Genomic DNA, 25,372 nt, shown 5'->3' with positions numbered 1-25,372 from the left:
GGAGAGGGAGAGGGAGGGGGAGGGGGAGAGGGAGAGGGAGAGGGAGAGGGAGAGGGAGAGGGAGAGGGAGAGGGAGAGGGAGAGGGAGAGGGAGAGGGAGAGAGAAGGGGGGGTGGCTTTTGAGTTTTTACTGTGACACATTTTGCAGGTCTTGCCGTTTAGGGAAAATGGGGACAGATTATAGTATGCCACAATAGCCAGGCTACAGCAAACGGTGCAGACAAGCAGAGCAACAAAATGGAGCCTGTAGACACAGAGGCAACCTCCAGAGGAAACACCTTCAGAGAAAGACTGGGGGTGCTTCAGCATGCTTTTTCTGTTAGCTAGTCTTTATTCCCCTGTTGTGTTGACAGCTGCCATGGAGATGACCATGGAGAGCCAGCTGTGGTGATTTTGCACACACACACACACACACACACACACACACACACACACACACACACACACACACACACACACACACACACACACACACACACACACACACATTCACTCCAGCGATAGCTTAGAGATGGGGTGGGGGGGGGGTGAGTCCATGTGTGACCTCATTCTTCCTACTCCATCCTTCCCTGAAATGCCTGCTGTACTGTACTATACTACTGTAACCCAATACTGCTCTTCACGTTATTGAGTTTTGTATTATAGAACCCCAAGATACATTCGTACAGCCTGTCTGGGGGTGAATAAATCAAGCCTATCCATGTCTAGTACATGATTTCTCGGACACTTTATTTAATTAGTTTTGATTCAACCATCAAATCCCATACATGCAGAGCAGGAAAATTAATACAAGAGAGATGCTTGATGGTGTGACAGCTTTATGCTTGACTGCTTATTAGGTTTAAATGCCATGATCTATGGTTGGGTTATGAGTAACTTTTGTTTTGTTAATGTGTGTGTGTATGTGTTTGTGTGCAGCACTTTAATAAGCTTAGGGAGCAGAGCGCTAATACTATGTTGTAGCAAAAATGTATCACTCCCAAGAATCCATTTCACTAATGAGCTGTTGCTCTAATCAGACAAACACACGCACTCAGACACATGCACAGACAGACAGACAGACAGACAGACACAAACGTATTTGCAAACATACTCTCACTCCTAGAACTGTGTAATTGTGCAGTTAGGAACACGCAAATAGACACACACAGATATAACTCTTTGTATTTGTTGAGAATTTATTTGAAAAGAGCAAATCTTCTAATCACCATTGCTGTAGAAGCAGAATCTAAGAACGACATCCTTAGAAGATTGAACCTTTAATTAAAGAATAGTTTTTTTTATGATTCAGTTGTTTCCATGACAAAAACTTAGTGGTATGTTGATATGACAGGAAACAACAAATTGATAATGAAAAAGTCTACATTATCCCCCTCACCCATGTTTAAGCAAGCCCAAGACAAGATCCCCTGTGGTGGGTACCATGCAGAGGTTCTTAGTGAATAGCAGTTTAAAGTGTGAGTAGTGTTAGACACCATTCAAAGCCATGTACCGTACACAGGACAAGCAACTCTGTATGGAACACTGGAGCATTGCAGCAATTAGCGGTCATCATCCTGTTGTCTCCGGTCACGTTACATGTGCCAGGTTTAGGCAGCGGTGGCAAAGCCCACGCGGTTGTAGGCGCGGTCGTAGACGGAGTAGTATGACCTGAGGAACACGTCTCCAAAGATCCACAGAGGCTGTCCGTTCTGAGAGGGCAGGTAGGTGGGGGTGATGGCCACCACGCACTCCTGGTTTTCCTGCATGGACAAACAGATGTTGTTGCTAGACACACACATGATGTTATGGCGCCACGTTCTAATGCTCTGACAAGATCCTAGTCCCATACACACGCTTTCATACCCACACACAAACACACACACACACACACACACACTGACCTACCTGTTGAATGTAGGCAGAGGGAGGCAGAGGGAAGGGAACCCCGCTCAGAGTGAAGGAAAAGGTTGGAAGGTTGCTGGCCTGGCTGCAGTCCACAACGTACTGGAGCAACAAAAGCATTGCATAATACGTCGTTTAACTTTGTAATTGCTTGATTTATCTTTTTACATGGTCCTGAAAGTATTTACTGCAATTCCAGTCCCTCTGTTTTGGAGACTGGTTTAGTTTACCCCTACATTAGTCTTTCGGTACATCCTGCTGGTATAGACTGGAGCATTGCGCGGCTCACCTGTCCATACTGGTTCCTCTGGGCTCCGATGGACTGCATGATGCCTCCTATGAGCGAACTAGGGGCGGTGAGCATGGAGGTGCCTGTGTCCACGATGGCCTGGCAGCCCTGACTGCACCAGCCCGTCTCCTGGCCGTTAATCCCGAACCTAACAGAGAACACACACGGACGACTCGTAAGATGCCCCGGGGCCAGATTCTCATCCAAAATGGACTGAATAGACAACTCGCCACAGCAATGTGTCTTGTCTATGACTTATTATTCCAAATAACATTGACTTTTGAGATACCGTAGCTCAAGTTATCATGTAACATTGAGACACCTGTCGTGTGAATCATTTGCATAGTCTGTTGTTTGCGTTTTGTAGGGTTTTGGCTCTTACCCAGAAACACCAATCTGCCAGTAGGTCTGGGAGGTAACGGGAGTCCAGTAGATCTGGCCTGAATACTTGGTGTTGTCTACTCCTCCGAATGACAGCTCACTGCCCTGCTGCCCGCCACTGCAATATTAAACACAGCACAGCTAATACCCAACCGAATCTGGTCACTATGCCACTGTGCGTACCGATAGACTACATGCTGTTGGAATGGTATTGTACTAGTAATTTACTAGTCTGGCATTGGCTTGTGTCAAAAAAAAGAATTTAAGCTGTTTTTCAGATGGTGTGCTTGAGTAAGTTAGCATTGTTTTTGTAGAGTAGGCTAGTGTTGTACTAGTAGTGTTGGTTTATGTAGGTCAGAGGTAGTCATACCCGGTCATGTAGAAGGCAAAGATGTCTGCCTGCAGGAGACGCTTGGACATCATGTTGTCCATGACGGGGGTCTCCCCTCCAGCAGAGATGGTAGGGTAGGATAGACCCAAGATGCCGTCAAACTTAGCCACAACAAAGTTCTGACCTGGCTCATTAGTGCTTAGTCCAATCTCCTGGTTGTTGATGACAATCCCACCAACCTACAGAGTTCATATTACCAAAAGGGTTACAGCTCATTACTTACACCTTTCTTCTCTTCCTAACAACAGTCAGACTTACATTGACAGTGGGATATCCTAACAACAGTCGGACTTACATTGACAATGGGATATCCTAACAACAGTCAGACTTACATTGACAGTGAGATATCCTAACAACAGTCGGACTTACATTGACAGTGGGATATCCTAACAACAGTTGGACTTACATTGACAATGGGATATCCTAACAACAGTCAGACTTACATTGACAGTGAGATATCCTAACAACAGTCGGACTTACATTGACAGTGAGATATCCTAACAACAGTCGGACTTACATTGACAGTGAGATATCCTAACAACAGTCGGAATTACATTGACAGTGAGATATCCTAACAACAGTCGGACTTACATTGACAGTGTGATATCCTAACAACAGTCGGACTTACATTGACAGTGAGATATCCTAACAACAGTCGGAATTACATTGACAGTGAGATATCCTAACAACAGTCGGACTTACATTGACAGTGAGATATCCTAACAACAGTCGGACTTACATTGACAGTGAGATATCCTAACAACAGTCGGACTTACATTGACAGTGAGATATCCTAACAACAGTCGGACTTACATTGACAGTGTCATATCCAAACACCCCGTAGAGGCTCCCGGCTCCATAGGGCAGGTAGAAGGTCTGTCCCTTGGCAGAGTAAGTGGAAGAGGCCTGGGGATTGAACTTTGTATGTGCATCTAGAAATGATCAAAAACGATAAGTGTAGTTCAGTGGCAGAGCATTTGACTGCTTTAGATCAAATGAATGCATCATATAAAAAGGGGGCCTCAGTGACATATTAAATCGAAATTCCTTGCATCGCAAGAGCAGAATTGTCATGGTTGTCATTTTCAATAAAGTTTCTGTGCATTCTTCACTTTACACTTAAAAGGAGACAGGTATGAAATGGAAAACACTATCATGAAAATGTGATCTGAACGGCTTGAGCCATCATTGCAAAGCTTGTTAATGTTGAAGTTGTATAGCCACTAGAGATGGACTCACTGCAGGCCTGGGTGTTGCAGTAGATAGAATCTACCCACAGGTTTGCAGAGCCAGTGTCAAACAACACCTGGAAGGACTGGGGTGGCGTGCCAATGGTAATTGCTCCATAGTAGGTGGTCTAGAGGACACAGTTACCAGGAAGGGTATAGTTACGTATATTCCCTGCAGAAGGGTATAGTTAGCATAGAACCTGGTCACTCAGTGCAAGGCTAGTCCATATTTGAATGAGTTGAGTTGGCCTTACATCAGCATAGTTGTTGATGTACATTGCAGTGGAGCCGCCTGCAAACTCAGTAGGTTGGTATTTCAGGGCAGGGTCCTGGTAAGGCAGGTGGATGCCCTTCTCCCTCAGAGCCTGACGGATAGACTTGTGCTTCACCAGAGGGACCCTGAAAAAATAGGTCACACACAAACACACTCACAGTGGCTGGTCTTCATGTAACTGGAAATACCAAGCAGGCTTTCGTCAACGCGAGCTCCTGGTATAACCGGCACGCTTCTCCTAGAGAGTTTGGGAATCGAGTGAGAGAGAGAGAGAAGGAGCGAAACGCACAAAGAGACGTGGATAGAGGAGGGCAGCGTACCTGACTATTCCCTCGGCGACAACGGCACACGCCAGGACAACGATGAGGAACTTCATGATCGCTGCTCAACACACTACGCTGTATACTGGATACAAGTTGGCTACAGTTACTCCGGTCTTATATAGGCTACAACGGGCCAGACACCCTTATCATGTCGTATCGTTTTGATTATCATATCAACAGGATTGTATCAGCCCATTGGAGGTCACCCTCAGCTTCTCTCCTCCTCCACACTCTCCATCCTCCAGGCAGACTGAGGACACCGGTTCCCACCCCTATCCACCCTCCTATATGGTCTGTCCAGATAGGGCTCACTAAACACCTCCAAGACACTTTTTGTAATCAAGCAATTGTGCTATAACATGATTGTGTTTTTTGCAGCTTGAAAGCTGTTTGTTTTTTTTGTTTTTTTTTACTGATCTTGGCTAGACCTCAGTCCATTTTTCTGGCAACCACCAGCAAAGAGTGACATTCAAATGTACCGGTCAGGAGTGAAAACAAGAAACACACTTACAAAATCTAGGACTTGTCAGAATAAAGTCATAGAGTAAAGATATTTCCATTCTGTAAATGCCACTGGAATGGATTTACAGACATTCTCTGTTAAGTTGTGTTGATAGGAAACAAAGTTGTTTGTGCTTTCAACCTCATACAAAGGTCAAGGCTATCAGTGTGCTGGAACTTTCCGAATTTGGATAGAGTTATCTAAAATCCACATTGCTATCAGCTCAGCCACATAAAAGCACTTTTACATGGTGTTTACAGTAGATTGGGAATCTCTATGACTATGCTTTCAGGTAACTAATGTATGTTCATGCTTTGAGAACACGTCAATACACACTAGATTTAAACCTTTCACATAAAACATTTTTACTTGATTTTGCACTCTGTATCTTATTCATAAATGTGATCTGGTAACTGATTCTGTGTAGATGTACAGTGGCAGAATGAATGTTGGTTTAATGTGGTGTAATCTCTCTCTTTCTCTTCTCTCTTTCTCTCTTTCTTTCTTTCTTTCTTTCTTTCTCTCTCTCTCTCTCTCTCTCTCTCTCTCTCTCTTTCTCGTTCTCCCTCCTTGTCTTTATACCATCTACTGTATACTAGAATCTGGGTGTCCTGTCCTCACTAGAAAACCTGCAATGCAGCATTTCCCTCCGAGCTTCACACCATGTGAGAAGCAGCAGTAAAGAGACCCTGCTGAAACAAACGTACCGCAGACGAGATAAAGGAAAATGGGACGTTGCGGGCTAATGAAAACGGCCTCTGTTTCTCGCATGTGCTGTGGTTCTAAACGGGGCCTCTTCGTATGGCGTCGCCCTCCCTTTGAGAGATATGCTGCAGTATTGGATTAAAGACTGCCTCAGCGTTGTGTGTGTGTGTGAGGCAGGCGTTCGTCTAGAGAGGTCAGAGCCGGTCATGTTCGGCCCCTCTCCTGCATGCCTCCTGAGCAGCCTGAAACTCACACCCCTACAGCAGAAGAGCGGGTGGCCTTGTGTCCGCTGGAGACCCAGAGAGATAGTGACAGGCTGTAGCTCAGAGCAGTCGTCCCCAGGGCTGGAGCACACTGTGTGGGCACGATGAGTCCGAGAAAATCACCCTTCTGGAGGGCGGACGCCCGGTGCAAACCTTTATGTATATGTATGACCGTGTATGGAACACTGAATACAGTATAGTGCATTTACATTGTGTGTGTTCATGTTTTCAGGCCATCCCATGATATCAGTCTGGAGGAGTTTGACGATGAAGATCTCTCTGAAATCACAGATGACTGTGGTATTGGACTCAACTATGACTCAGACCCTTATGAGAAGGTGAGACTCACTATTATTACAACAACCATATTGACTGCAATGTATCTACATCCGGTTTGTCATCATTATTTATCTACAGAGTCATCACTCCTACTTTATTATTAATAAGCAGTAACCCAGGCTGCTGTTGACTGACAGTTGCCAAATGGCAGCTTGTTGAAGCAGGTTGAAAAGAAGCGAGAGACAGGGTCAAAGAGAGCAAGAGGGTGAGAATGAGAGGAAGAGAGAGAGATTGAGAGAGCAAGCGACAGAGAGCGAGCGACAGAGATCGAGAGAAAGAGCGAATTAGAGAGAGAGAAATAAAAATGCCGAAGAGAGAGAGAGAGAGAATATTTTGGTGCACCCCCTCTGGAGCCTTAAAAAAGTGCCAATTTGCATGTGGCTGTTATGTAAGCTGTATCTGTGTAACCTTGCAGCCTTTGTCTCTACCAGGCTGGCCAGGGATGGAGTCATTACATTATTGGCCAGGACTGTAACCTGCCCTCCAGCCTGATTAACACCAGCTCCACAATATACGACGGATAAAATGGAGCCCCCATCACTAAGCTGTGTTTAATTGGGTTACTTAGATTCGCTCTTGCAGATGGGACAGGTGAAGCTGCTTTGATATTCCCATTTAGTCAGCTGAAGTGAAATCAAGCAGACCTTCACAACACAGTGTTAAGGAAAAATTCTAGTGGCACTGTGTACATTTGAATAGTCAAGAGATGGCGGTTACAATAAATTTATTTTGCTTATACAGATCATGAATTAACAAAGTACTTTGTGATCAGTCTAACGAAGGAGGTGCTAGCCACAGGTCGTTCGCCAGAGTGATGAAGAACAACCCCAAAACCCTGCCTTATATATACTTTAGATCAAATGGTTCCTCTGAACTCTGTTGATTGGTCAGCACTGCTCAGTGACAGTTTGACTTTATACCAAGTGTCCCACAGTTCTTAGATGTGGCATCTCTCCCCAAACCAGTAGATAGTAAAACCACAGGAGTTCACCAGTCAAATGGTCAACTGTCCTTTGTGTGGGCAACTTCAAACAAGTATTTGATTAACCCCACCCAATGCAACAGGAAGGGTCAGAGCAGCTTGATCAGTTAAACTGCTCCCTCAGATCACAATAACAATACAGTTGAATCCACATTGTCTCCAGACCAGCTGTCTCATCCTCCCCAGGTGTCATAAACTGCAAATGGCATCTCTACCAAATGGAGTTATTTCAACATTAACCAACTATAGACTTCCATTAAATCACATTCCTCATATATAAAACATACACATTATAACTGTATTCCAAATTTCCACGACAACAGCAAAATACAGATCAAACATGCACAGCAACTCTCACATAATCGCCATGTTTATTCTCCATGTACAGGAACCCGTAACTCGTCTTGCCTGTCAATCTCCTATCTTTTCCTTCTCTCTTTGCTCTGTTAACTCTCTGTCTTTCTGTCTCTCTCCCCCTGTCTTTCTGTCTCTCTCCCCCCTGTCTTTCTGTCTCTCTCCCCCCTGTCTTTCTGTCTCTCTCCCCCTGTCTTTCTGTCTCTCTCCTCAACAGGTCAGCAAACGCTTTGTCGCCTCAATTTGTTAAAACGATTTGAACGTTTTAACAAATCTCTGCTTTCAAAGGCGTTTGCAGACCTGTTGAGGAGTAGCTAAACATTTCCAGTTTATTACAGCCATTTTTGGAAAATAAAATATAGCTTTGGGTAACCAACTTTTATACCAATTCTACTGTATTGCTTCTTAATGGAAATAAAATACTATTTTATTACCCAGGTAAATAAATTAACAGCTATTTCTTCTAAAAAACAAAAACACAACATCTATAGGCCTATAGTATTTCTATAAATGCTTAATAAGGCATAAATAGTTCACACTTTAGATTAGGTCACGCAAAAGCCTTAACTAACAGTTAGTAAATGCTTTATAACTTGCATTACTAATCAGAAGTTGCATCATTAGTAAGTCTTTATAAAATAGTTGTTAAGATATCTGCAAAGCATAGTGTACATCCTGTATTTGACTCGGCATACATTAATTAAAGACATAAGTAAATATGTTGTTAGTTATTTACTCATGCTTTATAAAGGTAATGTAAATGGTTTGTTCACCATTTGCTAATTCTTTCTATACCAGCTCATGTACCATTAACACCTTTTAAACTACTGGTTTGCAACTATATTAACAAGCTGTCTATAAAGTATGATAATGCAGTTATCAAACACCTTATGAATTGTATTATGAATAAAATACATAATTTTTAACAGTGTTTATTAATGATCAACATAGTGTTTAATAATAAGCTTATTAACTATTTAATAACGTATTGTTAATGTTTCAAAATGTTTTATAAAGGATTAACTAACTATTAGTTAACACTTTGTAAATGCCAAAAAGCGTTGACTTATTATAAAGTGTTACGTGAATGTTTTATGGTTGTGGCTCAGGGCCATGGCTGCAGCAGAGAGGGGGGGGGGGGGAGGGGTGTGACCAGTGCAGTTTGCTGCTATGCAGAGTCAATGTCCCTCCCTCCTGCCTTATTCCCTTCCCCTCCCCTCTCTCTTACTTTCTTGCTCGTTCTGTCTTTCGCTCTCTCCTCGTTCGGTCTCTCTCCTCATTCGGTCTCCCTTCTTCCCTCCCCCGTCCTGCAGAGTGAGCTCAGGTTTCCCCATCTCTCTTGTGCTCTTTGTTCGCAGAGAGAATGTTGTTGTCGGGGAAGGGCTGGGGGGGGTGGGGGGGTGGGGAGGTGTGGGGTGGATGGTAGGGGAGTTAGCATCCTGGTGTTGATCTGCAAAATGAATCCAAAATAAACGGCCTCCACTGCAGATATCATAGCTATCTGGGTGTGTGTGAATCAAAAGTTTTCGATTCCATATATTCCTGCCCCACATAGACCCCCCCCCCCCCCCCCCCCCTTTTTCTGACTGCTCAGTTGTGTGGCCGTACAGCAGAGATGGTGCCACTCTTAAATTAGGTTGCTTCCAGCTCACATTCCCCATCATTGACATGATGCAGGCACACTGGATTACACAGAGTACAGAGTACCCTCTGTGAGTGTTGGTGAGTGTATAAAAGGGAGTTTGCAGAAAAACACAGATTGTATGTCAATTGCTTGCTTTTTTGTTTTGTTTGACCAGTCTACAGTTAGCAAGCACACAATCACTGAATCTCACTGTGCACACTATCCTGTCAAATACAAGGAGTTCCCTTACATCTCTGCCACTCCTCACTTATTCTCTCTGCCAGCCCCTCTACATTTGTCTCCCAGCCCTCTTGTGCTTTTCACTTTCTCTTTCCTCCTTTCCCTCTCTCTCTTCTAGCCAAGTCGGTCTCTCCTCCTACCCAACACTGATTGAGCGGCATCCACACATGTATTATTCAGGCTGACGCACATTGATAGGCAATGCCTCAGCCATGGTGCTTGCTGGGAGTTAAACGTGTGCAGATTTACAGGATGGGAATGACATCACCAATAAATACCCCAGGCTATCAATCACCATCAGCAGGATGTCGCCTTTGTTCGCAAATCACAGACACTGTTGATTGACGTAATAGGCCTGCATATAAGCTGTGTTAGATATCCTTGCCATTCACAAATTATAACCGCAAAAATATATTAAAAAAAAGACAAATCCCAGTTTCTTATCTCCTGCTTTCAAATATTGATCACTGTAAGAAAGAAACATACAGTAACTAGCAGCAGTCGATAAGATCAGGAACAGGCCATCCATTCCCTATGGATTGGAGTTCAAACGGACTCTGAAATGCACCAGTGAGCATTATGTGTCTAGTCATGCTTGCAATGACACAAGGACTTGCTCCAATCTGCAGGCATCCAGCGGCCTGTTAGCCCCGACCTGCAGGCCAACACCACAGAGACACACTGGTGCAGTTCCTTTGGTCACCTCCTTCATACTGTAAACGTCTATGGTGCATATTATGATTCATGGGGATACAGTGAGACATTTCTCTGTGTAGTGGCAGGTAAGATATCTAGTTGGGCTTTCTGTATGTCCTTTAAATGGGTGAAGCCTTAGCTTGTCTGGGTTCAAACTCATGTCAGTGGACTGCTGTCTGTCATCGCCTGTTAGTCCTGCCGCTGTCCTCTCCTCTAACTCTCTTGCTCTGTCAATCTCTCTGTGTTTTTCTCTCAACCTTCGGAAGTATTTGATCTTAGATGACGTGGACTGTCGTCAGGCTGGCCCTCACCCTTAGCACTTCCACCACGGCAGCTACATTCTGGTCTCCTTGGTCTTTCTCGGTCAGCCATCCTGTCCTGGACTGTGCTCTGCCCCCCCCCCCCATCTCTGCTCCTGTCTCTCTGCAGAGGCGTGTGAATCATTGATGAGCTGCTGTCTCCATCCTCTTGCTGTGCAGCACGATGAGCCTGCTAGTCTCTCAAAGAGCTAGCCTGCTAGAGCGTTAGTGAGGCCCAACCAGCCTCCAGTCCTTTAATTACACATCAAAGATACTTCAGTCCTCCTCTTACAACCCGTCCCATCGGCGCTTCAGTGTTCAGGGTCAGTGGACTGCTGAGTAAGCACTTTGGCTCAGAAACAGATGAGCCGGATGACTTTAAGAACTTCGACGGGGTTATTGGGTGGATGTTTGCTGGCATCTTCACAAGTTAAAAACGTAGAGCTGCTGCCACAAACTCTCATCTTCATGACAGCGGGCGTGGGGTAAGCTCATTCACAACACGGCCCAGCTTGGCCTCCAAGTCAGCAGAAGGGGAGGCGCGTGTGTCAGGGCCGGCCAGGCAGGAGGGGGTGTCCTTGGGAACCTGAGACCCTCTCTCAGAGGCACCTCATATTTATGGCTGCTAACTCTCTCCCAGGGTGGCCTGCTGCAAGATGTCTTGTGACACACTCAAACCTTCATCAGTACAGCTATTGACCTTGTGATGTTTACACCATAAAGATATATATGATTGCAATGTTGTTAAATTGAGATATATTGCTGTCACCAGAGTATGATTGATTCAACGCGAACGTCTGTGGGGTGAGTGATGTGCAATCCAACCTTCATATGAAACACACATCTTTCTGTGGATCTGACTGGGAATGCACTGTAACTTCTTGGCAGTGTATTGGTTGTTGACTCATGTTCCTGTGGTAATGGGAGGGGTTTACGGGGCGTCAGCAGTCCTGCCCTCCATGCCTCCCATTACATCCTTTTGAGAAGGAGATAGGAAACTGCTGCGCTGGCCAAATGCAAAGTGGATAGAACAGATTCAACCAAGTGCTTTCACTGTCAAACCCAATATAGGGTTCAGGGGAAGTGTGCAGAGGAATGAAACTACTGGTGTTGGTTCACATTCTTGAAAACAGAGATTAATAGAGAGAGATTCCATGAGAGGGTTTCCCTCAAATGGGACACACAGCAAGACAGACTGACACTGTGCGGGAAGGCTCTAGATTATTTACCGTATATTCCGTGGCACAACTTTGTACTGGGATACTGTACAGTGTAATGCTACTTCTAATCAATAGTAAGTGCTTTGGGGGTGGATTAAAGCATCACCTTAATGTGGTTTTATCCACCTTGTCTGGTATAATAAAAACACACTAGCATACTACACACACACACACACACACACACACACACACACACACACACACACGCGCGTACACGCAAACACACACACACGCTTCCACAAATAAAAAGGACATTAGCAGATTTCCATGACTGTTAATGTGCACTCTGTTGTGGAGTGGACCAGTCACCTGAGCCCCACCCCTACCGTGGTATTTGGATGTGTGTGGGATCCTCAGCATTGTGTGTGGTCAAGGGAAAGTGTGTGATTGTGTGTGCAGTCAGCTTCCTAGTGTTTTGTCCCTCTGAAAGTGGCAATATTCTGGGTTATTCTGGAATCAGATGTGTGCTAGACAGAGGAGTCGCTGAACTGTTCCTTCTCTCCTGTCAGAGGTAAGGATGACAGATCTGTGGTGAGCCCCAGCAATCTGGCAAAAGACTCAAATCGGAGAGAGCGTTCTCTCTCTTCTCGGAAGCCTATGTTCATTAATAATTTCTCTCTTTATCTTCAGGACTGTCTGATCCTGGAGAAGAGTGAGATGCACCACCAGATGTGCTCCTTCCAGGACGACTTCCAGGAGTTTGAGATGATTGACGATGAGGATGAGGACGAGGAGGAGGACGAGGACGACGAGGAGGTCGACCCTGAGGGTCCTCCCTCCCCGTTGACCTCCCCCTCACTCTCCCCTACCCTGGGAACACTGAAGAGCCGGCCTACCACTCTCAACCTCACCACCGCTGTCTCACAGGTCTGTAGTACACGCACGCACACACGCACGCTTACACAGGTCCAAATTTAAATCCAGACACGGATCCATTGATGTTATTCAACACCAAAACTCAGACTTGCCATGTTTTCCCCCAGGATTCCCTGAACAACAACAGCAGTTTGTCCCCAAAGAAGGGAAGCTGGCAAGACTCTCTGCGCAACCCAGCTTCACAGGGTGAGAACAACAATACCACGCAGCCCTCAATTTGCTTCAATTCGCTCAATGTATTGTTCGCTTAATAGCTTTTGGCTTGTTGCGTTCCAGTTGTAAAGGTGGTTCCCTGTCACATGTTTGCCTTGCAGGCCGTCTGTCTCCGACTCACTCATGTCTTGAGGACGGCAGCCATGTGACGGGCCAATGCCCAGTCGCACTAGCCTCCCAGGTTCCAGGGTCCCAGAGCAAAGGTACTCCCCCCAAACAGGCAGGGGAGGGCGGGCACCCCCAGTCCCCTCGCAGGCCCCTTCTCTGCGACATGGAGGGCAACAGACGAGAGAGGCCTGAATACGGTAACAAAATGGCCGATGTTACGCTGGAAGTCAGGGTTCAAAACTCATCCCATGAACATGAGTGTCGTGACGTGACCTGACGTGATGTGCCGTGATTTGATGTGCCCCGTGAAGTCCCGTCGTCACTTTCAGATCTGTACATTCAGAGTTCAGCAGACAGTGCTCGACAAAGTATTTAAGAATCTCCTTGTGATGAAATATTTGGTGCCAACGTGCAGGATGATTTTCGGAATCCTCCTGTGTTAACTATATGTTTCTAGTCATTGACACCTCCCCTCTGGTGACTGTTAAACACTGCTGTCCATGCACAGACTGCTCACATACTTGGTGTATCTTATCCTTCCATACAATCATATCCTCCTTTACCTTCTCCCCTTTCTTTCTTTCTTTCTTTCTTTCTTTCTTTCTTTCTTTCTTTCTCTCTCCCTCCCTCCTCTCTCCTTCCTCTCCTCTTCAGGTTCTTTTGGCCAGCATAAGTCTCAACCCTGCTCTGGAGAATTCCCTGAGCAGGCCCTTCTCCAGACCTCCAGAGTGCCCTCCGTGGACGAACATTCCCAGTGTTCCGATACAGAGGTCGACCACGATCTCAACAGCGACCACAACCACAAACACTCATGCCAGTCCTCCCGACGCGCCAACGACACATACACAGTCACCAGCGAGTCTGGCCTGGACCGAGAGCTGGAGAATGACCCAGACCCCGACGGGACCAGCCGGTGCCTGTCCTCCACGGCTCCCATTGGGGGGAACGATGGCTCCGACACGCCCCTGTCTGAGGGGGAGCTGGAGAAGGACATTGAGGTGGAGTTTATGTGCAAGGAGACATACGACATGGTGTGCAAAGAGAACCAATATGTGGAATTCCCTTCCATTGAGCCGTCCGAGTCCGCCTCGTTTCAAAGTTACTCCAACCGTTCAAATGCTGTCGACCAATCGGATGGCTCCAACCGCCATGGCCCAGCCAATGAAGTGGCGGCCAACGACTCCACCTCTCCATCGTCAGACCCGGGTATAGCAGATATGAACGCCAAGCGTTGCTACACCATGTCAGACCCGGACCAGGACCTGAGCTCTCCAGGATCTGACTCGGATATCGAGGGGGAGCTGGAGGCCGCGTTCGCCTGCGGCGGTCCTCTGGTCTCCAACATGATCTCGTCCATCTCGGAGACGGAGCTGGACCTGACCAGCGACGACAGCAGCAGCGGGCGCTCCTCCCACCTCACCAACTCCATCGAGGAAGCCAGCTCGCCCACCTCCGACCAGGAACTGGACCCCGACACGGAGCTGGAGCAAGACAGCGGCATCGTGGGATTGAAGGCTTCCCTGCTCCTAGGTCAGCGCGACCCTATCAAAGATGGGTCTCCCCTCCCCTCCCCGTCCCCCCTCCCATCGCCCATCATGGCCACTCCCTCCACTGCCGACTCCCCCATCCCCCCTCCGGAGATGTACGACGACGGGCTGGCTCTGATGGGCCTCCACAGCGTGGACGATGACCTCCCCTACGAGCACCTGGCTGACCCGGATGAGACCCTTCCCCCGGCCCAGCACTGCGAGGACAGCCACTCCAGACAGATGGTCCTGCAGATCGAGCCTGACCACAGCCTGGAGAGCTTCAAGCGCTCCTTCTACCTGCCCGTGGGGCCGCGGCTCATGCCCACAGCTGACGAGTACGACGGGAACAGCGAGGGAGAGTCTGAGTCAGAGAGCGAGGACGAGCTGAGCGAGAACTCTGACTCGCCGTGGCTGCTGAGCAATCTGGTCAACAAGATGATCTCCGAAGGCTCTTATCCAATCAGCTGCCCTGAGGAGTGCTTCAAGAGGTCTGTGTCCATCACCGACACCATCTCTCCATCCTCAGACATCGAGACGGACGCCTTCGCTGAAGCGCCTCCAGAGCGAGAGCTGGGGCGGCCAACCCAGATGGAGGGATCCGAGGAGAAGGGGAAGCAGGGGAAAGGCCGACGATGGGAAGGAGAGGAAAGGGAGGAGGGGGAGAAGAGTGCCAAGCCTCCTAAAAGGCAGTCCGTGAGGAGCGACGAGAAGCTCAGCCCCACCATGCACGTGGGCAGCGCCACATTCCACACCCTCAGCCCTGTCATTGTGGAGCGCTACATCCACACAGCCCACCACCCTGAGAAGGGCCTCAGCGCTCAGGCCGCCAAAAACAGCCAGAGACGGGAGGAGAAGGAGGCCGGGGAGCCCGATAACGACCTGATGATGCTGGAGGGGAGGAAGGATCTGGAGTCTCCCAGCCTGACCGAAAGTGTGGCCAGCGACAAGGACGAGGGCCGGGAGACCGAGACCAAGCCCTCCGGCCGTTCCACGGCCTCTCTGGAGCGCATCACCGAGGTCAAACACAGTCTGACCCTGGATATCCCCACCGCCCAAACCAACCGCTGTTTCAGTCTCACCTACTCCACGGACAACGAGGAGGAGGAGGAGGAGGGGGCGCAGGAGGAGAACGACTCGCCCTTCTCGGGAAGCTTGAGGAAGAAATCGTCCTACGGAGGAAGCGACCTCTATCTGGACAGCTCCCCGCCCATTGACGAGAGCGTGCGGGACCACCCCCTGCAGGTAGGGAGGCTGCAGCAGGACGACGACGGCCTGGCCTACGACTCGATGAAGTACACCCTGGTGGTGGATGAGAACACCACACTGGAGCTGGTCAGCCTCAGGAGGTATGCAGGGGAGGCATCCGTGTCTAAACGTGAACGCACGAATGAACGAATGAGTTATATACAAATGATTTCACATCTGAAGGAACGACACGAAATATCTCTGAAACGTAATGTCTTTGGTTTGCGTTCGGGTCGTTCCCAGGTGCACCTCTGTGTTGAGTGACGACAGTGAGCTCTCCACACTGTGCGACGACGACCCCCTAGGCACGGGACATGTGGGCGACGGGCAGTGTGACGTGGGCGTGCGGCCGGAACTCAGCTCCTCAGAGGACTCCTCCCCCGAGGCAGACATCCCCTTCTCCAAGAAGTTCCTCAACGTGTTTGTCAACAGCACCTCGCGCTCCTCCAGTAAGTCAACAGAAAAATAAGAGTGCCGTTGCTTCAACTGTGCAAGTAAAGAGGGGGCCAGGATTGTGCGGTAGAGCCAGTTATTTGGCTTGTTACCATGAGTGTGTCCTTCTGGGTGTTATGTAGAACATTTTGCCCTAAAAAGCATCCTAGAATAACACTATTCCCAACAAAGGGGCTTTCAATGAAAGCTGTTCCAACCCAAGAATTCCTTTTGGAACATAAAGCTTTGCGTGTCACCAGTATGGTGTAAAAACATGTGTCATTAAAAGAGCTATAAGTACAGTACCAGTCTTAACATATCCCTAGTTCCCTGCAATGAGATGACATCATCGACAGGCATCTGAAGGATGCTGGCAGGCATCATCAACCCTAATGAGTTTCTCCATTAGTGAAGTCAGCTGAATGATCTCACTGTGCTGTAGCTCCTTATGAGACTGTGGAGGTTGAAGGACTGAGCTCCTTAGTAGATCTATTCTCAACCAATGTTCCCCTTGGTGATTCACATAGCTGATGAATCATCATTTTGTTCAATTAAAAGTATCTCGTCAAGAATAGGTTTGTAGTTTTTCATTTGGGAAGGTTTGGAAACAGCAATATAGAATATGAACAACATTTGCAGCATCAGTGTCGGTGACCTCATTATGGTGTGTGTGTGTGTTCATCTCTGTAGGTACAGAGTCTTTTGGGCTGTTCTCCTGTACGATCAGCGGAGAGGAGAGGGACCAGACACACAGGGCTGTGTACAGGTGAGAGAGACTTGACTCAAGTAAAAGACAAGGTACAGTATGAACTAGGATGAGAGAAATGCAGCATCCGAATGAAAGAGCAGACACAATCCACTGTGAAATATGATATTCCCTGAAGAGCTCAGGGGTGTGGGGGGGCACTGCAGGAGAGATGTGGCTGGTGAGTCACAAGTGGTGGAGAGGGAGAGGGGGGAGGGAAGGAGGGGGAGGGGGTACAGAGAAGAGAGAGAGAGAGAGAGAGAGAGAGAGAGAGAGAGAGAGAGAGAGAGAGAGAGAGAGAGAGAGAGAGGGAGGGGTAGAGGGAGAGGGAGCCCTTTGTTCAATAACACGGCAATTGTGTACATTTGCCGTTAAATCTCTCCTCCGTTAAGCATACTTCTATATTACACTTTCTGGATTGTGTCAACCTCAATCTTATCTCATAAGATATCTTCTCTTTCTTCTTCTCTCTCTCCTCATGGCACAATGTATCTGTTATTTCATCAGCTGACAGTCAGTCCTCTGGGAGTCACCTGATCCCTCAGCAGACTCTTCCTGTGCACATTAACAAGAGCATCACCAGACCCAGTGGCCTGCCATTACACTAACAAGGATCTCTCTGCTATTATCATCTCGGTTCAGGATGCAGTATTTAAAAAGCAACTGTTGGTTCCTGAACTGTGCTTGAACCCCTGGCCCTCCCTGCTGCTCCCCGCAGGTTCATCCCCAGACATGCAGATGAGCTGGAGCTGGATGTGGACGACCCTCTCTACGTAGAGGAGGAGGAGGATGACTACTGGTACAGAGGTTATAACATGCGCACAGGAGAGAGGGGCATATTCCCGGCCTTCTACGCTCATGAGGTCATAGGGCAATCCAAGGAAATTGTCGGTAAGTGGAGGCATCAAGGTCACTGGTGTTTAAGAAGACTTGTATTCTCGAATAGTTCATTTGTGCTCCCGTGTGATGTCACTACCTGTGTATGTATTTCCTGTAGGATTGAAGAGGAACCCTGCGTGGATGGAGAGCTTCAGCGTCCAGTTCCTGGGTTCTGTGGAGGTACCCTATCACCAAGGTAACGGCATCCTCTGTGCCGCCATGCAAAAGGTAAGTCCAACAGGAAGTGATGAGTAAGGCACGTGCACTATTATCGCTAATCAAAGTGTGCATGACTCCATTGCATGTCACCTGTCTAGGCAAGCATCTCTCTCTCTCTGCCTGTCAGATTGCAGTATCCCGGAAGCGGACGGTGCATGTGCGGCCCCCCTCCCTGTGTGAGCTGGAGATCAGCCTGCAAGGGGTCAAGCTGGTCATGAGCCTGGAGGATGAATACGACACCATGGATGAGGTGAGGCACGGGTGGAACGGCGGAGGAATAGAAAGGCCTGGATGTTATGTAGAGGGAAAAGGGAAGGAGTCTGACCCCCCCCCCCCCCCCATTGTTCTCAGTTCGACAGGTGCAGTCACTTCTTCCAGATGAAGAACATCTCCTTCTGCGGGTGCCATCCCAAGAACAACTGGTGCGTCCCCCGTGCACACGTTCTGTTTGGAAGTGAACCGGATTCCCACAGTGTTGTCACATGCACCTTTTCCTTTCCCCATGTTCCCTCAGCTACTTTGGTTTCATCACTAAGCACCCCACGCTGAACAGGTTCGCCTGCCACGTGTTCGTCTCCCAGGAGTCCATGAGGCGCGTGGCCGAGTGTGTCGGGTGAGTCAACAGCTCGCCCAAACATCGGCTCTGAGAGAGACACACAAAGAGAGAGAGAGAGAGAGAGAGAGAGAGAGGAGAGAGAGAGAGAGAGAGAGAGAGAGAGAGAGAGAGAGAGAGAGAGAGAGAGAGAGAGAGAGAAAGAGAAAGAGAGAAAGAGAGAAAGAGAGAAAGAGAGAAAGAGAGAAAGAGAGAAAGAGAGAAAGAGAGAAAGAGAGAGATTGATAATGACTTCTGACTGTGATTTGTTAATCTTGTTGGAATCAGGCCCACAGGGTCTGAATTATTAAACATACTAATGATTCACTGTCTACAGAACAGGGCTGAGAAAAGTCTGAATCTCACCATTATTAAGACGAGGACACAGTCTTTTCTACATTGTAGATTTGTCTCTTTTTTTCTTTGACCGTTCCATGGTATGTCCCTCACGTGACACTCCTGTGTGTCCTTCTCTCCAGACGGGCCTTCCAGGAGTATTACCAGGAGCACCTGGAGTACGCCTGCCCGACCGAAGACATCTACCTGGAGTAGGCAGGAAAGAGGATGTGTTGCCTTGACAACCCCCCTCTTTCGATCGCCAGTGTATGTTCATCAACTTCACCACCAGAGGGAGGTGGTGGATCTTTTTCTGTCCATTGTAAAATACCCCTGTGTAACTCTAAAACTGGGATTGTCATTTCAGTTCTACAGTATGCTACATATTTTACTTTGTCTGTCCAATTGTTTATTTCCCATCTTCTTGATGGATTTGTTGCCTGTTTCTTTGACTTTTCTATGATACAGTTGCAGAACTAAGAGGCTGGGCACCTGTTAATTTAAAAAGTCATCCTCTTAGGTCTCAAAAGGATATTCCTACTACTGCGGTTTCACATGTTTTAATGCATGGCTGGTAGGGTAATGCACACAAACACACACACACATGCACACACATTTGAAAAGACACAGCAGGGTGCAAAATAGCTGTGATGTAGGTGAATTGTTTGGGCTGAGATTTGGTGTAATATCGGCAAACGGCTGATTAGATTTTCTATTGATAATGAATTTGGAGAAAGGTAGAGAGATTCCAGTGAACTGTCCTTGGTCTGAGCTTACTCCTGTGTTGCGTACAAGATGTAGTGTGTACTGTAAATATATGTATAGACAGTAGAAACATACATACAGACGCCTCATATCCACTTTATGTTCGTTTCAAACACAATCAATAACCTAATAAGAGAGAAAAGAGAAGGAGCTAGTGGAGAGAGGTGTTTCTGTTTCCCCAGGGTTAGGGGTTCCCCCAGGGTTAGGGGATTTCCCCATATTAGGGGACTGAGGATGAGGACCTATAAACTGGGTCGCCTGTACTCTCCGAGTTGTGACATAACATCAAACTCATAGCTATAAGTAAACACTGTAAACTACTCTGTAATGGTCAGTCAAATTTCAGGTCAAAGTGAGCTGAGGGCCACTTCACACAAAGCCATGATATCACAGTCTTGACTGTTCAACACTGCTCACTCACAACACGTTCCTCAGTTTCCATCAGGTTTTTTTGGTTGCTGAGTTTGATGAGAAATGGAATGAGATTGATCTGCCTTAAACAAGTGGTTCTCAATAATGACATTGTTTTGTCAGATCTGGATATAATGGTGGTTCTTCAAGTGACACTAAACACAAAATATGTTGGTAAGTTTGTAAGTTGGTAAGGTTCATAAAAGGCCACTGGACCCTGAGGAACGATTTATTGGTACGTGCAAGGCTCGTTTCAGCCAGCAGGTTTAATTAGGTAGCTTTATGTACTCGTTGCAAAATCCTGGAGAAATGGCTACGTTTTCACATAAACTCTCCCTGTCTTCAGGCAGGCAGGGAGTATGTTTACTTCATCAGTATGTGGGTTGCTTACTTCATTTAGTAGTCTATTCAAGGCTTGTTTTAGCATACTGTAGCTGGCAGTACCACAAGGACCAAGGGGGTAGAGTCAAGAGGGGGGTTGGGGGTGAATCATAAATTTCATACAGTCCACTCGTGCCTGAAACGAAAGGCTTCAGATTACTGTCCCTAGTAGCAGGTGAAGTAGAGGGGATGCATTAGGTCCCAATACTATACTTTCTTCCGCTGTCTGTATTCATGATCAGAATCTCAGAGGAAGAAGAACAGAGCATCGTAGAGCCACAACAGATCTTTCCATGGTGACAAGATCCTTAGTGACCGTTTTATAGGTAGGAGGCTGTGAAGATGTAATCTTAATGTGTATCGCTGTCAGTTAGATTATGTAAATACGATAGCAAATCCAAAAGATAGTGCTGTGTCCTTTATGTTGAGTATGTTATTTAAACTAAATATGTAAATGAATACAATTTCAAAAGATCACAACCAAATGAAAACGCTGATGGAAAAGAAAATGGACATGGACGTCGATGGACTTTGTGTTCTTTGTTGAATTTCCACACACATTGTTATTCCAACATTAATCACACTAGGTGACATTTTCAGCTCTCACCAACTCGGCAACACTACACAAACAAGCTTTTGCTGACAACTTGTAGGGGTATTTCTGAAAAGTGACATCATTATTGAGGGACATGCATTATGTTCTATGTTCCCTTTGGCAGTGTCATCCCACTTGAGCAATGACCAATCCCTGTTAGAGCTGAGTAGTGACTGGACTATTAAAACAGAGCTTTCACAGTTGGCTTTCATAAAGAAACATATTGCATCTTGATAATATAGGCTAGGCCATCCTTCTGAGCTCTAGAAACAAGCCCCATCTCTGACCTATACTATCAGACCTATACATTGAAGTGTTTCTGGTTTTCTCTTGTGACAGCCTAGTTGAAACCCTCCCTTCCTATAGCTCCACAACACAATTCCTTAGGATGACCTAGTTCTGTATAGTCATACAATATCAGTTCAACAAAACTTTGGACTTTATTACATAAACAAGATTCTTCCCTGTATTACTAGAACAAATCAGTACAGGTATGTGAGAGAACAAAAATATATCTTAAAAAAAAAAACAAGGACTTGTAAAAACTGAAAATTTAAATGAAGAAAAAATGAAAAACGAAAAACACTGCCTTGTCATGGGTTTGGTCTTATGAATAAAATATATGCTTGATGTCCGAACAACGCCCGCTTGTATTTCTTGCCTCTTCTCTTACAACACTTAATGGAAGTAGTAAAAAAAACCTAAAAAACATTTCCTCTAAATTCTTAGAATTGATCTGTAGGAATTTCACATCAGCTGTCATCACAGAGGAAACAGTTGATTTACAACACAAATATTAAATCGGCAGTAAACTTTTCAGTAGGAAGGCTTGAAATATTTAGAACAATGTTAAAGTGATAAAAACACATCTAATGAGTTAAGGAAGGGAATGCAGTATGAAAACAACAGTTATTCACCTCATGTATCCTGTGGTTTTGAACATGTGTGTACAGTACTGGTAATCCAAGCCATGTCTGCCCTTTTTAACCTAGTTGTTTTTGGGTGATGGTATTAAAGTGCATGTGTGTGCCCCCCTCATCAGATCTTTGTAGTCCCAGGACCTTAAAGGTACAGTGTCTCATCTACACTGGCAGCAGCTAGGTTTAGGGCTGCAGTGGGGATTGCAGCAGGGCTGTAGTTCAGGGTCACTTCCTTTCCCTATCTGGCTCTCTCCAAACACCATGGAGGCATCAAACTGGGTCTTTAAACTCTGGATCTTCTCCAGCAGTAACTTGAGTTCTGGGTGTTCCTGAAGGGAGAGGGGGTAGTTTTCTGAGGGGTCAGCTTCCAGGTCAAATAGCAGCGGGGGGTCATGGGCCGTCAGGAAGGCAGTGATGTGGCAAGCCTGGTCCGGGGTGGTCTCACTGTGGGCAGCCCCTGGGAGGGAGACAAGGGGAATACAGTTGTTTTCAATTACATTGTATTGTTTTATGATTATATAATGCTTGAATCTTCAATAAAAAAAGAAAAGTCCTACACCAAGAAAGCTTTTTTTCTGCTTGATATGCGGGACATTTTCTCTTCAGATTAGAACGCACCTCGTGTATAGAAGTGGGCCTTGTACTTCCCAAGCCTGAGAGCAAAAATGCCATACTTCTCACTGGGGTCTGTGGGGTAGAACATCATGGCCTCCCTCTTACTCTAGAAGACAGGCAGGAGGACTCTCAGTTGAAAACTAACATGGACACACCATGCTATTCCAAAGCTTCCCAGAAAAGTGAAAATGTTTCTCTTACCTTTCCATGGTTGACCAAAATATCAGTCATATCCACACCATCCAACTGGACACTGGGTAATTTGGCACCTGCAAATCCTGCGATGGTGGGCAGGATGTCCAAAGTGCTGGCTAGCTCATGTGTGACCCCTTGGAAATGAATATCAAAGCCCATTTCATTACCCTAGTCAAAAGGATACCTTACTTGGGTTTGAACACCCATTTCGTAGTAGTCGAATATGCCACTCAAATGTGGCAAAACAGAAGAAGATTTCTAAGGTCTACAGCCCTTGGTGTTGGAGCTTCAAACATCCATCCAAGGTTGTACTGGTAGTGACTGTTTTCCTACCAGGTCTGATGGTCCCAGGCCAGTAGGCTATGGCAGGCTCCCGCATGCCCCCCTCATAAGTGGTGCCCTTCCCACACTTTAGAGAGCCAGCGTTTCCTCCCCGTGACATACGCATCAGCTCCGGTCTGGAGACAGAGAAAGGGCAATTACTAAACAGCTATACACACACTGACACACTGTCTGTGTCTTTTCCTCTGTCTCTCTCTCTTTCTCTCTCTCACACACACACCCATTATCGGCTGTGAAGAATATAAGTGTGTTGTTGAGAACCCCATTCTGTTCAAGGCTTGACAAGAGGTTCCCCACGGTGGTGTCAAACTCCAGAAGTGCATCTCCAAATGGGCCCCGGAGCGAGTGGCCTGCTGCCCCAGGACCTGCATACTGGGGGTAGTGAGTGTGCTAGAGGAATAGAGGAAGAGAGGGAACGAAAGAAAAAAAAGTAAAGGAGAGATTTCAATGTCTTGAAGCATTTGTCGGGCAGTCAATCTATCAGATGCCAGCCATTTTAAACAAAAATGGACATTACAGAAATCAATTGATGGCACACACTTGTCACTGATACAACATGTGAAAGAGAGAGAAAGCGAGAGACAGAGAGACACATCCATACAGAGTAGGAGGGGTAGAAGTTAACTAGGAAAAACATATGCTTTTGAACCAAAAGCTCTGTATTTTTCTGGGAACGGAGAAGAACAGCTGCTTACATGGGACGGGTAGTAGAGGAAGAATGGCTGCTGTCTCCTGGCCGACAAAGTGATGAAATCTGTAGCAAAATCACTGTAAGCCCTCTCTAGATCCAGGAAGTTCACAGGCTGCTGCTCTATAACGTCATTGTTCATCAGGGGAACGGTTACCACACCAACATCACAGCGCCCATAGCATTTAACATCTGGAGGGAAACATGTCAGATTCTGACAGGGTCCCTGGAAGGATGAGGGGGGTACAAACCATGAGGGTTGGACATCACATCTTCATACTGAATACAGCAAACAAAGAACACACTAACACATTTACATTTGGTCATTTAGCAGACGCTCTTATCCAGAGCGATTTACAGTAAGTACAGGGACATTCCCCCCGAGGCAAGTAGGGTGAAGTGCCTTGCCCAGAGACACAACGTCATGTTGGCACGGCCGGGAATCGAACCAGCAACCTTATGATTGGTAGCCTGATTCCCTAACCGCTCAGCCATCTGACCTTCTGACAGACTTACCATGTCGTGCGAGTATGGGACTCCAAGGTAGCTGTCAAAGCCCTGTCGGGTGGGCAGGTATGTACCATTGAGCCCAAGACCCAGGTGCCACTTCCCTATAGCAGCGGTGGCATAGCCCAGCGGTTTGAGCACTTCAGCTATGGTAGTCTCGTTGAGAGGTAGACCTCCACGAGAGCCAGGATAGAGAACTCCAGGATACACCCCCGACCTGGTCTGATAGCGCCCAGTCAGCAAAGATGCCCTGAGTGAGAAGTAATGATATATCTATACATACATACGACTACATTATAATAAACAAACATCCCAATGAGTTTTAGTAGGGCGACATACGGCCACCGTTAAAATAATATAAATGACTCTTCTGTAATTTTATGTAGATTACTCAAGTATGTATCAATCACAACGACGCAGTGTGGTACGTCTGTGTCGTAGCCTACCGCGTACCTCGAGGGGCTGCATACAGGACTGGTACAGTAAAAGTCAGTAAATCGGAGACCGTCGGATGCCAGTCGGTCCAAGTTGGGGGTAAGTGAACTGGGATGTCCATAGCAACCCAAATCCCCAAACCCCAAATCATCTGCGAAAAGAAGAATAAAATTTGGAGATGTACCTAAGGAACGCACAGCCAGAACGAGAATCAACGTTGCAAAAAAAACAGAGAACATTTTGCAATTCCGGTTTTCTGCAATTACACGAATAGTTGGCAAAAGTATAGCAAGCTAACAAACTTTGCGAACCATTCATTCGCTTTCATCATAACACATAGCCCATAGTG

The 25,372-nt window shown here is 46.7% G+C and overlaps 3 protein-coding genes across 4 annotated transcripts in view; 1 reads left to right on the top strand and 2 right to left on the bottom strand.

The window, feature by feature from the left end:
* The window catches only part of mapk8ip2 (mitogen-activated protein kinase 8 interacting protein 2), a 26,492-nt gene extending 4,588 nt beyond the window's left edge, over positions 1-21,904 (top strand). The window contains exons 2-14 of one of the 2 annotated variants that reach the window (XM_062462282.1): positions 6,474-6,579; positions 12,626-12,862; positions 12,979-13,057; positions 13,186-13,287; positions 13,847-16,067; positions 16,210-16,415; positions 17,089-17,164; positions 17,862-18,034; positions 18,141-18,250; positions 18,369-18,491; positions 18,593-18,663; positions 18,756-18,854; positions 19,313-21,904. In XM_062462282.1, the coding sequence (XP_062318266.1) occupies positions 6,474-6,579; positions 12,626-12,862; positions 12,979-13,057; positions 13,186-13,287; positions 13,847-16,067; positions 16,210-16,415; positions 17,089-17,164; positions 17,862-18,034; positions 18,141-18,250; positions 18,369-18,491; positions 18,593-18,663; positions 18,756-18,854; positions 19,313-19,385 (3,676 nt within the window). In that variant the 3' untranslated portion in view covers positions 19,386-21,904. Of the gene's footprint in view, positions 1-6,473; positions 6,580-12,625; positions 12,863-12,978; positions 13,058-13,185; positions 13,390-13,846; positions 16,068-16,209; positions 16,416-17,088; positions 17,165-17,861; positions 18,035-18,140; positions 18,251-18,368; positions 18,492-18,592; positions 18,664-18,755; positions 18,855-19,312 lie in introns of both variants that reach the window. The other variant, XM_062462281.1, reaches the window with a different exon arrangement.
* On the bottom strand, positions 1,517-4,830 carry LOC134020561 (gastricsin-like). Its single transcript, XM_062460709.1, has 9 exons — positions 4,769-4,830; positions 4,429-4,573; positions 4,185-4,302; positions 3,759-3,877; positions 2,925-3,124; positions 2,556-2,672; positions 2,174-2,321; positions 1,888-1,986; positions 1,517-1,742 (listed from the first exon to the last, which is right to left on the bottom strand). Exons 1-9 carry the CDS (start codon positions 4,822-4,824, stop codon positions 1,590-1,592), a joined length of 1,155 nt encoding a protein of 384 aa, XP_062316693.1. The 5' UTR covers positions 4,825-4,830; the 3' UTR covers positions 1,517-1,589.
* Positions 21,743-25,372, bottom strand: arsa (arylsulfatase A). The gene is made up of 8 exons (XM_062462289.1): positions 25,042-25,372; positions 24,598-24,838; positions 24,089-24,307; positions 23,614-23,783; positions 23,385-23,509; positions 23,058-23,185; positions 22,860-22,962; positions 21,743-22,698 (listed from the first exon to the last, which is right to left on the bottom strand). Exons 1-8 carry the CDS (start codon positions 25,260-25,262, stop codon positions 22,400-22,402), a joined length of 1,506 nt encoding a protein of 501 aa, XP_062318273.1. The 5' UTR covers positions 25,263-25,372; the 3' UTR covers positions 21,743-22,399.

The sequence above is a fragment of the Osmerus eperlanus genome, chromosome 5, assembly GCF_963692335.1.
Source record: "Osmerus eperlanus chromosome 5, fOsmEpe2.1, whole genome shotgun sequence".
NCBI lineage: Eukaryota > Metazoa > Chordata > Actinopteri > Osmeriformes > Osmeridae > Osmerus > Osmerus eperlanus.
Note: the sequence above shows the minus strand (reverse complement) of the source record. Positions and strands in the feature narration are given on the sequence as shown.